Source organism: Pelophylax lessonae (assembly GCF_965119305.1).
Source record: "Pelophylax lessonae genome assembly, chromosome: 7".
Classification (NCBI taxonomy): Eukaryota; Metazoa; Chordata; class Amphibia; order Anura; family Ranidae; genus Pelophylax; species Pelophylax lessonae.
In genome coordinates this window covers 162,861,477-162,877,299 of record NC_138774.1, presented here as the reverse complement: position 1 = coordinate 162,877,299, position 15,823 = coordinate 162,861,477, and the positions used below count along the sequence as shown (strand labels likewise).

Genomic DNA, 15,823 nt, shown 5'->3' with positions numbered 1-15,823 from the left:
TAGCAACTATGAAACCACCTTTATTTTGTACTAATTATACAGAACAATGTGAATATGAATTTTCCTGACCCTCAAATTTACTTTCTGAAGGCATTAATTGCAATTGGCCAAAAACACTGGAAGAACTGTAAATAATTTATTTTTACATATATACTTGTATATGACACATATTTCAGTTTCAATATTTTATGTTATGTTTGCAGAGTATCCTGTTTAATGTAGAGCTTACCTTTAATACATGGGTGCTAAACCTGTAACCCTCCAGCTGTTGCAGAACTACAAGTCCCATGAGGCATTGCAAGGTGGACAGTTACAAGAATGACTCTTAAAGACACAGGCAAGATTGGACTTGTAGTTCCACAACACCTGGAGGGCGACAGGTTGAGCACCCATGCTTTAATCTTGTGATTATTTATTTCAAAAACGAAATGCAGGTGCTGGTAGAATATCATAAATAATGATATTTAGTAAAGTCTGATTCACTTTTCATGTAACAACACTGAAGAAATTACACTTTGCTGCAAAGTAAAGCAGTGTGTGTACAGCTTGTATAACAGTGTAAATTTGCTGTCCCCTCAAAATAACTCAACACACAGCCATTAATGTCTAAACCGCTGGCAACAAAAGTGAATACACCCCTAAGTTAAAATGTCCAAATTGTCACAATGTCAATATTTTGTGTGGCCACCCTTATTTTCCTGCACTGCCTTAACCCTTTTGGGCATGGAGTTCACCAGAGCTTCACAGATTGCCACTGGAGTCCTCTTCCACTCCTGCATGACGATATCACGGAGCTGGTGGATGTCAGAGACCACCTTCCGTTTGAGGATGCCCCAGAGATGCTCAATAGGGTTTAGGTCTGGAGACATGCTTGGCCACTCCATCACCTTTACCACAGCTTCTTTAGCAAGGCAGTGGTCGTCTTAGAGGTTTGGGGTCGTTATGTTGGAATACTGCCCTGCGTCCTGGTCACCGAAGGGAGGGTATCGAGCTCTGCTTTAGTATGTCACAGTACATGTTGGCATTCAACTATACTGTGAACTTTAGCTCCCCAGTGTTGGCAGCACTCCTGCAGCCCCAGACCATGACACTCCCACCACCATGCTTGACTGTAGGCAAGACACACTTGTCTTTGTACTCCTCACCTGGTTGCAGCCACACACGCTTGGCACCATCAGAATCAATCAAGTTTATCTTGGTCTCATCAGACCACAGAACATGATTCCAGTAGTCCATATTCTTAGTCTGCTTGTCTTCAGCAAACTGTTTGTGGGCTTTCTTGTGCATCATCTTTAGAAAAGGCTTCCTACTGGGACAACAGCCATGAAGACCAATTTGATGCAGTGTGCAGCCTATGGTCTGAGCAAAGACAGGCAGACCCCCCCACCCCTTCAACCTCTGCAGCAATGCTGGCAGCACTCAAACGTCTATTTCCCAAAGACAACCTCTGGATATGATGCTGAGCACGTGCACTCAATTTCTTTGGTCAACCATGGCAAGGCCTGTTCTGAGTGGAACCTGTCCTGTTAAACTGCTGTACGGTCTTGGCCACTGTGCTACAGCTAAGTTTCAGGGTCTTGGCAATCTTTGCCTAGGCCATCTTTATGTAGAGCAACAATTCTTTTTTTCAGATCCTCAGAGGGTTTTTTGTCGTGAGCTGCTATGTTGAACTTCCAGTGACCAGTATGAGAGATTGAGAGCAATAACATCAAATTTAACACACCTGCTCTCCATTCACACCTGAGACTTCTTAACACTAACAAGTCACATGACACCAGGGAAGGAAAATGGCTAATTGGGCCCAATTTGGACATTATCAGTTAGGGGTGTACTCACTTTTGTTGTCTGCAGTTTAGACATTAATGGCTGTGTGTTGAGTTATTTTGAGGGGACAGCACATTTACACTGTTATACAAGCTGTACACTCACTACTTTACATTGTAGCAAAGTGTCATTTCTTCAGTGTTGTCACATGAAAAGATATAATAAAATATTTACAAAAATGTCAGGGGTGTACTGACTTTTGTGAGATACTGTAAATACTACTTCTAGTGGTTGTTAGACGTGTTGCACCAGTTTTAAGAGTTGATGGTGACTAGATCTTCAAAAAAAGATATTGGAAATCCTTCGATAAGTAAGAAACACTTCTCATTCTTCACAGGATAAAATCTCCCTTGGAAATTCTGCTTTTTTCTGATAAATATTAGCTTTACAATTCACAGTATGAAAAGGTTTATCACTATATGTTTCTTATTGATACAGCTAAGCACAAGGCATACACAAAGAAATATTACATTTTACTCTGTACAGATGTTTACTATTTTCCTTTAAATCTTCTATATCAGTTCGCAGCATATTGTAGATCCTCTGGATGATTTCTGCTTTGCAGTTACAGGACATGAAACAAATTGGTTCTTCCCACACAGTATGACCATAGAAGAAGCATTGTCATTTATTACAGGAAGGTGTAATATAACAGTGAAAAAGTCTTACCCTTAAGCGTCTTTCAAAAGAGGAGATATTGCCTTTGTTCTGCTCCTTGCGTTGTCGCCACTCAATGAGATTTGGGCTGTGTTCCCCAGGTAGTGAGATATTACATTTACCCAATGTTGGACTGACCACCCCTGCTAATATGTGGGGTTCTGCATTCAGACTGATTTCCATTCCACTGGCAAAGGTCACCCGTAGAGAGCCATCAGGATTAACACGATAGGTGTTAACAGTGTTTTCTGCAAAGTGATCAGAGGTTACCATCAGCTATTGAACATACACCAAATCATTTTTCTGTTTGGAAAGTTTACTTATGCTGCCACAACATATGTCATGTTATATAGTTTCATTGTCCAGCTTTGCCAGGAAAGATACACAATTTATTTCAGGTTCTTATAGACAATTATTGCCAGCACTTTAGCAGTGTTCAGTGGTGTCTTGTAATAACTGACCTCTCAATAACTTTACCAGTCTGCTTGAATAAATTCCTAACGTAAGATACAGCAATTTTTTTTATCATTTAGCATTAAAAATTGGTCCTTGGTTTCTAGATTGGGGTGGCATCAATAACACCGGGCAACCAGGATATACAGTGGGGATCGAAAGTTCGGGCAACCCAGGTAAAAATTTGTATTAATGTGCATAAAGAAGCCAAGGAAAGATGGAACAATCTCCAAAGGGCATCAAATTACAGATTAGACATTCTTATAATATGTCAACAAAAGTTGGATTTTATTTCAATCATTTACACTTTCAAAATAACAGAAAACAAAAAAAAAATGGCGTCTGCAAAAGTTTGGGCACCCTGCAGAGTTAATATCTTGTACTGCCCCCTTTGGCAAGTATTACAGCTTGTAAACGCTTTTTGTAGCCAGCCAAGAGTCTTTCAATTCTTGTTTGAGGTATCTTTGCCCATTCTTCCTTACAAAAGTCTTCCAGTTCTTTGAGATTTCTGGGCTGTCTGTCACGCACTGCTCTTTTAAGGTCTATCCATAGATTTTCAATTATGTTGAGGTCAGGAGATTGTGAAGGCCATGGCAAAACCTTCAGTTTACGCCTCTTGATGTAATCACCCGTGGATTTCGAGGTGTGTTTAGGATCATTATCCATTTGTAGAAGCCATCCTCTCTTTAACTTCAGCTTTTTCACAGATGGCATCAAGTTACCATCCAAAATTTGCTGAAATTTTATTGAATCCATTTTTCCCTCTACTCGTGAGATGTTCATTGTGCCCCAAAGCATGATTGATCCACCCCCATGCTTAAAAGTTTGACAGAGGTTCTTTTCATTAAATTCTGTGCCCCTTCTTCTCCAAACGTACCTTTGCTCATTCCTGACAAAAAGTTCAATTTTAACCTCATCGGTCCACAGAACTTGTTTCCAAAATGCATCAGGCTTGTCTATATGTTTATTTGCAAAGTTCAAACGCTGATTTTTGTGGTGAGGACGTAGAAGAGATTTTCTTCTGATGACTCTTCCATGAAGACCATATTTGTACAAGTATCTCTTTATAGTGGAATAGTGTACCACAACTCCAGTGTCTGCCAGATCTTTCTGGAGGGATCGTGCAGTCAAACGTGGGTTTTGAATTGTTTTTCTCACAATCCTGCGAGCTGTTCTGTCTGATATTTTTCTTGGTCTTCTAGATCTTGCTTTAACTTCCACTGTTCCTGATGACTGCCATTTCTTAATTACATTCCGAACAGAGGATATTGACATCTGAAAACGCTTTGCTATCTTCTTAAAACCTTCTCCAGCTTTGTGAGCGTCAACTATTTTCAGTTTCAGTTTTCTAGACAACTGCTTAGACGATCCCATGGTGCTGATTGTTGGGGCAAGGTCAGATGAGTCTGGGCATTTAAAATGCTGGGTCAGAGACATTGACATCACCTGGTCTTCCCAGACGATGATTGAGAACAATCCATGACACTGGCAGGTCTCAGCCTTGCAAAGGGGGCAGTGCATGCTATAAATTCTGCAGGGTGCCCAAACTTTTGCAGACGCCATTTTTTTGTTTTCTGTAATTTTGAAAGTGTTAATGATGGAAATAAAATCTAACTTTTGTTGACATATTATAAGAATGTCTAATCTGTAATTTGATGCATTTTGGAGATTTTTCCATCTTTCCTTGGCTTCTTTATGCACATTAATACAATTTTTTACCTGGGGTGCCCAAACTTTCGATCTCCACTGTATGCCCCACATCTTATGCAGGGTGTCTTGAGTCCAACACTGCAGCTTGTAGCACAGATCTCATATACTGAAAGTTGCAGCTCAGAGCCAAGGAAGGCTCCTCTTCAGCTGTGATCTGTCATGTAACACAATGGAGGAGACGCGGGGAGGAAGGACATTCCTGGCTTATTGTCTTGCTGTATCTGATTTGGAACTTTGTGCTGGGGGAGGGGAATCTGGTGGGGACGAAATTGTACTAGAGAGGTTATTCCCCTGTTTAAAGGGGAGGAAGGTCTGGTAGTGAGATCTTTTCTGTGGGGGGGGGGGGCTGGTCTGGGGGAGATTTTTGCAGGTGGGGTAATTCTGCTGCAAGGTATCTTGTGGGGGGTATCATTTTTATTTGCCTGCAGCAGGGGACCCCCAGTCTCACTCCAACCATGGAGTTTGGGAGAGGTCTCCACCTTGAACCCTGCCCAATTTCTTTTTTCTCCTCATTGCCATCACTTCTGCCCTTCTCTTCAGTAGATTCCTCCTCTGTCTCCTGCAGCCCCATCACATTTCACATGCTAGTGGAGTGCAGGGATGGCCCTTGGGCAAAATGATGGCAGCTGGGTACCTGCACTGCAGTTTAACACAGGCCATAATGTTACAGAAAAGAATCATTTCACAAGCTACAATGGGAGCAGCTGCAAAGCCAGCAGTTGGGTCAAGCTGGAATTAAGACACTGGGAATAGCAATGATTTGAAGACAGCAGCAGATGCTTTAAAAAGGCATACGCTTCTCTATGGATTGACCCTGAGGATAGCAATAATCTGTAATTCTGCTGACTCTTCACAGCCAGCTGTAAAGCAGAAGAAATGCAGAAAATGCTGAAGCTGTCTGTGAAAATTGTACTGTTCCATAACAACACATACAGCTTAAAGTGGAACTTCATGCTCTCAATCAACATTGACTGTTTTTAACCCTTATGCTGCTAGCATTAGTAAATAGATTGGAGATTGTATCATTTAATTGTGTTAAACATTGTTATTTACATTCTTCAGTTACTTCCTGGTTTTTGGCCTATGCAAATTAATTCATAAATCCCAGGAACCTTCAGGAGGGGAGGAGGGGCTTTCTCAGCACACTCTCCAACCTGCATGCCCAATCTAAGGGCGGATGGATTCCAGGAAGAAAATGTTTGATGAATCATCTGCCTTAACTGAAGGCCCGTACACACGATAAGAAAATCTGAAGGGAAATTTCATCCGATGACCGATCTGCAGATTTTCGGATAGTTAATATGGTGCTTTCGACAGCCGACTCATACTTTTTGGCCGAAAAAATCCTGATGTGCAGGCTATAAAATTTTTATCGTCCGTCAACACAACGTCCGATTTTCGTCTCGTTAGTACAGTTTTCGACGGAAAAAAATCTTAAGAGCAAGACTAGGCATGCTCAGAGACGAAAGAACACATAGAAAGCAATCCAACACATGACATCACTTCTGAAGTAGAATTCTGTCGTACGGGAAAATTCATATGAAAATAACTTCTTCACTTTCCACATCAGACTAGCCACAAAAAACGGACGACAGATCTTTGGATAATCTGATCATGTGTACGGGGCTTTAAGAAGGCCAAGCCCGGATATGCTAAGTAGGTGGTTTTTAAAGTGACTTCCCAATAAAATAAAGCATTGAGACATGGATGGATAGGGGAGTTTGCTTTGAATATTAAAAATAATGAAATTGTGTTTTCAGTAGTGTAGTTCTGCTTCGAAGTCAGCTCCCAAGCATAGAAATGAAATGCTGAGGAAGACTTATTATGGAGAGCTGTACAGTTCTACGCTGGGGAAGGGGACCGGATGGGAATTCCGTCTGTACTAAGGCTGATGGGGGGGGGGGAGTGGATGACACCATGTTTTACCGCACCAGGTGACACCAACCCTAGTGAGGTCACTGTTAATTATCAAGATTTTCCTCACATATACTTCAGTGGGGTTCACTGATAAGTTCAGTTTCTATCAGGATTCAATAAACGCTGCAAATCAAACCCAGACTGATTTACTCATCCTTAATGTTTATATTAATTAGGCTGTCTGTGCCTTTTGATTCCATACGCTGAAATAAAATTTACATACCTTAATTTGGATAGTTACCAATGCACTTCTTGCATTGTTAGACTGTCTCCAATATTAAAACAAATACGAATAATATAACAAAAAATGAGTCTTTCATAAGTAGAAAGAATTACTCCAGAAAAAGCAGAGTGATAATTACATTGTATTCTTTAGGAGTCATAGTTATGGGTCTTGATGCATGATACTGTATGTTTGTATTGAATGTAATAAATATGAGTGTAGGGCTGCTAGTAGAAATCACGGGGCCCCTGTACAGCCTACCTAGCAGGGCCCTCCTCCCCCGAATATGTCAAGAAAATATTTTCAATAAAAATACACTAAAATCATAATTAGTGGAAATAAACATAACAGAGAACCTGTGTGAATTAGCCCTCTACAATTTTTTTTTTACATTTAAAACAGGGAGGGGGATCAATGTCGGAGAAGCAAATACAGGAATGATGCCCTGTGTCTGTGTCTCTCCCCGCAGCAGCTGAAAGCTGGCAGGAGGGGGAGAAACTGGCTTTAAGCTGCAGCTGAGAGCCACATAGGGCTTCCTTCCTTAATTGTCCCTTTGCCTGACCGCACAGATTCCCCGTGCTGTTGGGGCCCCCCTGTGTGCCAGGGCCCCTACAGGAGGACTGGTTGTCCCCCCCCCCCAATCAGCGGCCCTGCTGGTGCCAACCAGCAATGGCAGTAGTTTAATTATTAAAAGTGTAACAGTCACACACTATACTAGACTGAAAAAGACACTTGTCCAGTATATTTGACCTTACAGTTTTTGTTTCTCTTTTTACCTTTTATGGAACAATAAAGGGACTATCAAATATGCAAAAATGTTCGGTCTCTGCACATAAATATTGGCAGTAGGTACGTTTTTAGATAAAACATCTCAAATTGCTGAAACCTGCTGTGTTACCAGCTAACCCAAACTTTAAGGCTCCGTTCACACTATGGCATTCCAGATCACGGGCGGAATAGCTGTAATTTTGCCCGCGATTCCGAATCGCTGCAAATTGTGGGATGCCCTTGAAATCCTTGTTATTTTTAATGGCACTCAAATCGTGGTGTGATTTTGCTGGGATTGTTGCCCGATGAATAGTGGTAAAATTGCGTAAACACTTGTCGTGCACAAGAAGTTTGGAAATGCCATAGTGTGAATGGTGCATAAAGTAGATATACTAAATTAGTAAAGAATGTTTACTAGTAAAAAAAAAATCTAACTCTGAGCAAAGGAAATAAAACAAATTTAGCTGGCATATAATTGGGTGGTTGAAGTGAACAAATACCGGTATTTACTAAGAGGACTGAACAGTCACTTTGGAAAGTGATACATTTTCGAATCTATCTTTGTAAATTGGCATGACCACCTGCCTCATTGAGCCCAAAGTGCAAAACATTGTATTTACACTTTTGAATACAGAGGGCTAAAAAAGTAAAAAATCTTTAACATTTTTAATAATAGATTACTGTTAAAGTGCACCTGCCATGGTAATAAAAGTTTTTAAATATTCTTCTTAATGAGCAGGAAAACCACTTAAAATCAAGCCATCCTTGATATCTCCACCTGCATGTACTGCAATTCATTCTTCAAAATTCTCAAAGATCACAACAAAGACTCTATAGTAACGCTTTAGTTGGTTTCTAGAAGTGTACAAGTACCTGGTGTATGTTTACATTAGAGGGTAGGCAGGCTGCCAAGATTCCGCTTTCCATAGAAAATTGATTTCTGTGTCTCTGTGCAAACATCTGTTGTGAACTTTGAAGATTAATTTGTTTTCAGTGCTTATAGCTACAGAGATAAATAAGGACTTGTAATAAAATGCTATAAGGTACAACTAAAAGCAAGACTTTATTTTTTAGTTTTGGATAGAGATGTATTAGAACCCCTCTCAGTTTTTTATTGCGGTCTGTGCCTTCATTAGGGAGATTCACCCTTTCTATTTGTCCTGTTTACCATTATCATTGAAAGTGAAAGGAAAAGAAAATCTCAAATTTTGGGTTGTCCCAGAAAGGTAATAGAGGGGAAATCTTCCAATGGCAACCCTAGTTCTGGTGACCTGGGGGTCCCCAAGGAATTCCTTTAATTTGCAGGGATTTCCTCTCACTTTCTGTTTGGCAATGGAACAGAAAATGAGGGGAAATCTCCTCAATGGGCCACAGATGGCGAAAAGAAAAATCTAATAGGGGTTATAACCCTCCCTTGTTCTATACAAAATAAGAAAAAAAGGTTTGCCTATAGTCCTACTTTAACTGCATTTAAGTTTATGCAACGATAGAGAGGTTAAGAATGTGCTAGCCTGTTCTTATCACGTCTCTTATCTGTAAACATCCAAGCTACTATATTTAAATACACATAGCATAATTTAAGTATTTGCTTTAATGAATATGCAAACCCACTATTTCATATTCCTGATATGTGCCTGCTGTACCATGTACTTAAAAGGAAAAAGTATTCTGTTCTCCTTGTGTAAAATACCTTGAGTTCCTGCCAGGCCCTCTGCTTTCCTGTTAGAAAACTGATCACTCTAGGCATGAGAGCACAGAGTGGTCAGTTCTCTAGCCTACTCTCCTCCAGTAATCATACATGTCCTACCCCCTGGACAGCCATTCACTGGGAAGACCAAAGTGCTGCTGTTTCTCCCCCTCCAACTCTCTGAGTACAAAAGGTATGTGATCTTTTATAAAAAAGGGGAAAACAGTGATTTATAATTTTTTTTTAATATATATAAATGTTTTGACTTTCATTTCTATTTGAAATTGAATGGGTTGTTTTACAAGGTGAGAACATATACTTTACGTATCACTTCCAATTACTAGGTAATTCAGTGGTGTACTTGTGAATAAAAGCAGAAAGGCAGCAAGACTAATACGCTACATTCCAATGATGCCTGTACCTCAATGCTCAGCTTTGTTCAAGATTAACAACTGACATCCTTACCCTGCATGTCATTGTATGTACAAGTGAGAACATGACAGCTACATTGTGGACAATTAAATCCTATGTGTTTATACTTAGCAAAGAGCATGAAAGGATTATTTTCTTCAGTGCTGTAATACTCATTGACATATTTACATGGTAAAACATTGTGGATGGATGAAATGGTTTTCAGCTTTCTCACTTCTGCTTGCCAGCTCTAATTGTTATATGAACATTGAGCCCCAAATGTCAGAATGGATGAACACACAAAAACAGCATGTTATAACATTTCTCATACTATATTTGCTGTGTATGCTTTGCAGCCTATGTCCACCTTTGTTACGAAGGAAATGCTCATGTTTACCATCAAAGAGATTCCCTAACACATTAAAGCCTCACACGCCTATTACTGGTTGCAAGCTAAGCATAATATGACACAATTATCACATTGTACTGTATATACAGTATATGGTACTACAGGGGTACATAGTTACATACATAGTTAGTCAGGTCGAAAAAAGACACAAGTCCATCCTTATACAGACCCATATACACAATCCTATACCCAGAGTTGATCCAGCGGAAGCCAAAAAACTCCAGCAAAGTATGATCCAATTTGCTACAGCAGGGGAAAAAATTCCTTCCTGACCCCCCGAGAGGCAATCGGTTTTTCTCTGGATCAACTTTACCTATGAATGTTAGTACCCAGTCATATTATGTACATTTAGGAAATAATCCAGGCTATTTTTAAAGAAATCTACTGAGCTGGCCAGAACCACCTCTTAACCTTCCTAGCGGTATTCCCGAGTGTGACTCGGGGTAAGATTTTTGAGCCAAAAGCGGTAACCCCGAGTCACACTCGGGGTAGCGCTGGGAAGATCGCTGGATCCTGGTGGAGGTTTCACTTACCTTTTCTCCGGGATCCAGCGATGTATGAGAGCGGTGTCCGGCGGCGGATGTTCCTCTCGATCGTCTGTAAGCCCCGGCTTCCGTCTCCGGCGACGTGACGTCCGCCGGGGGGTGGAACCGGCGGCAAATTCAAAAAGTATAAACACCAAACACACTGACACACTGTAATCCTATTGGATTACATTCCCAAAATATAATAAAGTGACCTTTTTATGCCCCCCAGTGCTTTCTCCATTGCACTTCCTGCATTATCTCCATACTTTGTATCTGGATTATTGCAGAGCGACCATGGCCTCAAGCAAGCGTGCCGCAACATCAAAAGCGATGTATGACCTGCTGGGCGATAGCGACAGCGATCCCGAATCGCACGGAGAGTGGAGTGACAGCGATGCATGGGAAAGCTCATCATCCGACGAAAGTGAGTTTAGTGATGATGATGTGCCGAGCGATGTGCGTACGTGGTGCGTGATCGACTGCGGTATGGAGCACGTAGCGCCCCCAAGGTTCCCGTATACCGGAACGCCTGGTCTCAAAGTGGATGTTGAGGAGGATAACCCCTTGGCGTATCTGCAGCTTTTTTTGACCGATGAGGTCATCGAAAAAATTGTTGTGGAGACCAACCGGTACCAGCAACAACAAACCGCAGCACATCGGCGGTTTTCCAGGAGCAGGATGTGGGAACCCGTTACCAGTGCGGATATCTGGAGATTCCTGGGCCTTATTATTCTGCAGGGAGTGGTGGGGAAACCCCTGCAGAAGTGGTATTGGACCACCAACATATTATTGGCCACTCCTTTTTTTGGAACCATAATGTCGGAGTACAAATTTTCCCTTATAATGCGATATTTGCACTTTGCCAACAATGAGGAGTTTGATGAAACATCTCATCCGGCTCCGAAGCTGAAAAAAATCTGGGACATTTATCAATTAATTTTGAAAAACTTCCAGCGGTCCTATGTCCCAGAAAGAGACATTTGCATTGACGAAAGTCTTATGGCGTATAAAGGGAGACTTAGCTGGATCCAATATATTGCGTCCAAGCGAGCACGCTTTGGAATAAAATCCTTTATGCTGTGTGAATCCAGCTCTGGATATATTTGGAACTCGGTCCTATATACCGGAAGAGGAACTAAGTTTAACCCAAGGTTCAGCAGCTATGGGATGGCAACTGCTTCAGTTCTGACGCTGATTGAGCCTCTGCTGGATCAGGGGTACTGTGTCACTACAGACAATTTTTACACCTCCCCAGAACTGTTTGAGTTCCTCCTACAGCACAAGACGGATGCTTATGGGACCGTCAGAGCAAACCGGCGTGACATGCCCCCCAGCTTTGCCAACAAAAAACTCAAGCCTGGAGAGTTAGTTGCCTGGCAGAAAGGCAAAATGTTGGCACTTAGATGGCGCGACAAAAAAGATGTCTGCCTGATGAGCACCATCCATAGCACCGCCACTGTCATGGTCCATACAAAAGGGGGAAAAGATGTGCTGAAACCGCAACTGGCCCTGGATTACAATAACACCATGGGAGGTGTGGACAGAGCTGACCAGGCCATGACCTTCTATCCAGCAATGCGGAAACAGCAGAAGAAATACTATAAAAAAATTTTCAGACACCTCCTGGAGCAGTGTTTATGGAATGCCTTCATTCTGCTGAAAAAGAAAAGCGACCGGCCTATGATCCATGCGGACTTTGTGTGGAAAATTGCGGAGCTGATTTTTCTCAGGCACCAGACACCAACTGTAAGTCGATCCGGACGCCGTGCGGCTGGTGTCGTGAACCCCGAACGACTGACTGGTCGTCATTTTATGGACCTCATTCCGCCGACGGAGAAGAAGGCTGCACCCACAAGAATGTGTGTGGTGTGCTGTTCCAAGCACGACGACACCGGGCGGAAAATAAGAAAAGAAACACGGTACTACTGTCCAGACTGTGATGTTGGACTTTGCGCTGTACCCTGTTTCAAAATTTTCCACACCCGGGACGTTTATTGAAGCAGTATGAAGAGTAATATTGCATCCTTTTTGGGAAAAAAAAAAATATATTGCATCCTTGATTGACAAAAAAAAATGTCAGTGTTTTTGATTACATGATTTACTATCATTTATTGAATAAAAAGTGTTATTTTTTGGAAAAAAAAAAAAAAAGTGTTATTATTATATTATTATTTTATAGTTATTTATTATATTATAATTTAGGATTTTGTGTTTCAAACTTTATCATACTCGGGATGTTATAAAGAAGAACACACGGTAAAAAGAAATCATTAGTAAATAGCTGGTTTGGGCTGCTCATTCTCCAGAATTGCAAGCAAAATAATGGTACCGCTTTCAGCACCTAAAATCCGAAAGAATCATACCGCCAGGGAGGTTAAGGGAATCTATTCCACATTTTCACAGCTCTTATTATGAAAAAACCTTTCCATGTTTGGAGATGAAATCTCCTCTCTCTAGACGTAAAGAGTGCCCCTTGTCCCCTGTGATGACCTTAACCTCCCTGGCGGTATGATTATGTCTGGAAGTTCATACCAAAAGCGGTACAATTATTTTCATGGAAATTTGGTGTTATGTATTATAGGCCTACAATTCTTAGTAATTACTGACTTAAACCTGAGCAAAACAAGACTCTAGTAGACATCCCAGATGTGATAAATTTTGAAACACAAACGCATGAATTATAATCTCATAAATAATGTAATTTTATTCAATAATGCAGTAAATAAGGAAATTTGTCAAAGAAAGAAAATTCAATACAAATGCTGCGTGTGATAAATCTTGAAACAAGGAACTACACAAAGTCCAACGTCACAGTCAGGACATAGGAACCTAGTTTCCTTTCGGACTTTCTTTCCATTCCTATCGCGTTTCGAGCAGCAGACAACACACATCCTGGTTGGTGCTGCCTTTTTTGCAGTTGGCGGAATATAGTCTGCAAAGTGACGGCCGGTCAGACGCTCTGGGTTGACCACGTCAACAGCGCGACGTCCAGGTCTATTTTCAACTCCCGATGGTGTCTGGTACTTTGCAAAAATCTGCTCAGCCACCTTCCAGACAAACTCGGAATGAGCAAGAGGGTTTTCACTGTTGGCTTTGTGCAGGATGTAAGCGTTCCATAGACATTGTTCCAGAAGATGTCTAAATATTTTTTTATAATATTTTTTTTGCTGTTTTCGTACAGCGGGATAGAAGGTCATGGCCTGATCGGCTCTGTCCACACCTCCCATTGTTTTGTTATAGTCAATTACGACCTGTGGTTTCAGCACATCAGTCCCACGTTTTGTATGGACCGTGGCAGTGGAGGTAGTGTGAACAGTGCTCATAAGACACACATCCTTCTTGTCTCTCCATCTCATTGCCATCACCTTTCCCTTCTGCCAGGCAACCATTTCTCCGGTTTTTAGTTTTTTTTTGGCAAAAAAAGATGGCATGTCTCGACGGTTAGGCCGAACGGTACCATATGCGTCGGTTCTATTTTGTAGCAAAACATCATATAGTTCCGGGGAGGTATAGAAGTTGTCCGTCGTCAAACAATATCCCTGGTTCAGCAAGGGGTCAAGAAGTGTCAGGACGGATGATGTGGCAATCCCATAGTCGCTGTACCTCGGGTTGAATTTAGTGCCTTTGCCGGTGTAAATTATGGCATTCCATATGTACCCCGTGGATGACTCGCAGAGCATATATGATTTGATGCCAAACCGTGCTCTTTTTGATGCGATGTACTGAATCCAACTTAGGCGACCTTTGTAGGCCATCAAACTCTCATCCACGCTGATGTCCCTTTCTGGCACGTAGGTCCGCTGGAAATTTCCCACAATAAGTTGCCATACCTCCCAGATCTTTTTCAGTTTGGGCGCAGGATGCGTGGCCTCAACAAATTCCTCATTGTTTGTGAAGTGCAAATACTTCATAATCAGGGAGAAGCGATACTCAGACATCACGGTCCCAAAGAACGGTGTGGCCAGTAACCTGTTGGTGGTCCAGTACCATTTTTGGAACGGTTTCCCCACCAACCCCTGAAGAAAGAGGAGTCCCATAAACAGCCACATGTCCTCTTTCGTTACCGGTTCCCACCTTCTGCTTCGGGAAAGCCTGGCATGCAGCGTTGCGGATTGCTGCTGTTGGTAGCGATTCGTCTCGGCGACAATTAATTCAATTACCTCCTCAGTGAGAAATAATTGAAGGTAGGCCAGAGGATTGTCACGCTCGACATCTACCTTCATCCCAGGTGATCCGGTGAAGGGGAATCTTGGGGGCGCTACCTGGTCCGCATCGCAATCAATAGCGCACCAAGTGCGCACATCGCTGAGGTCAGGGTCATCGCCGTTCTCACTTGCCAGATCCGTGTCAGTGTCAGTGTCGGACGACAAATCACCGCATGACTCGCTATCGCTCACTTCCGCGAGCACCTCTGGGTCGCTGTCGCTGCCGCTGTCACTCAGCTGGTCCAAAAGCGGTTTAGACTGGCGCTTTTTTGATGCCATAATATATTTTTTTTTTTTGGGCACAAATCACGTTTACTGAAGAGAGGGGCACTGTAATATCAGATCTGAGGTGATCTGTGGTGATACAGTGTAATCCTATCAGATTACATTGTATCACCTCTTTTATTTAGTTTCACTTTTCAAAATTCCCGCCCAGTTCCGCTCCCGTGCGCCGCCTCTGCTCGCAGGGAACGGAACCAGGAAGTCAGATGCCGGTCACCCAGCGATCGGAGCGAAGGACATCGCTGGATCGCCGGGACAAGGTAAGTGGAATGCTTCTGGGAGCCAAGGGAGGCTCCGCTGGCACTCTGCAACTCTACCCCGAGCGTGACTCGGGGTTACCGCTCTTGATATGAAAATTCAACCCCGAGTCACGCTCGGGATTACCGCCTAGGAGGTTAAAGTGAACAACTCAACACCAAGTTCACTATATGGACCCCTTATGTATTTATACATGTTGATCATATCCCCCCTTAATCTCCTCTTCTTAAGAGAGAATAAATTCAGTTCCTCTAATCTTTTCTCATAGCTGAGCTCCTCCATGCCTCTCATCAGTTTGGTTGACCTTCTCTGCACTTTCTCCAGTTCCCCGGTATCCTTTTTTGTGAACTGGTGCTTAAAACTGAACTGCATATTCCAGATGAGGTCTTACAAATTATTTATACAGGGGAAAAATGATATATTTCTCTCTGGAGTCCATGCCTCTCTTAATACAAGAAAGGACTTTGCTTGCTTTGGAAACTGCAGCTTGGC

General features: G+C 42.1%; 1 protein-coding gene across 4 annotated transcripts in view; it reads right to left on the bottom strand.

Annotated features, from left to right (window-relative positions):
* The window catches only part of TENM1 (teneurin transmembrane protein 1), a 1,047,296-nt gene that overhangs the window by 49,762 nt on the left and 981,711 nt on the right, over positions 1-15,823 (bottom strand). For all 4 annotated transcript variants that reach the window (XM_082262885.1, XM_082262886.1, XM_082262887.1 and 1 more), the window contains one exon: positions 2,494-2,729. In XM_082262885.1, coding sequence (XP_082119011.1) covers positions 2,494-2,729 — 236 coding nt within the window. The remainder of the gene's footprint in view (positions 1-2,493; positions 2,730-15,823) is intronic.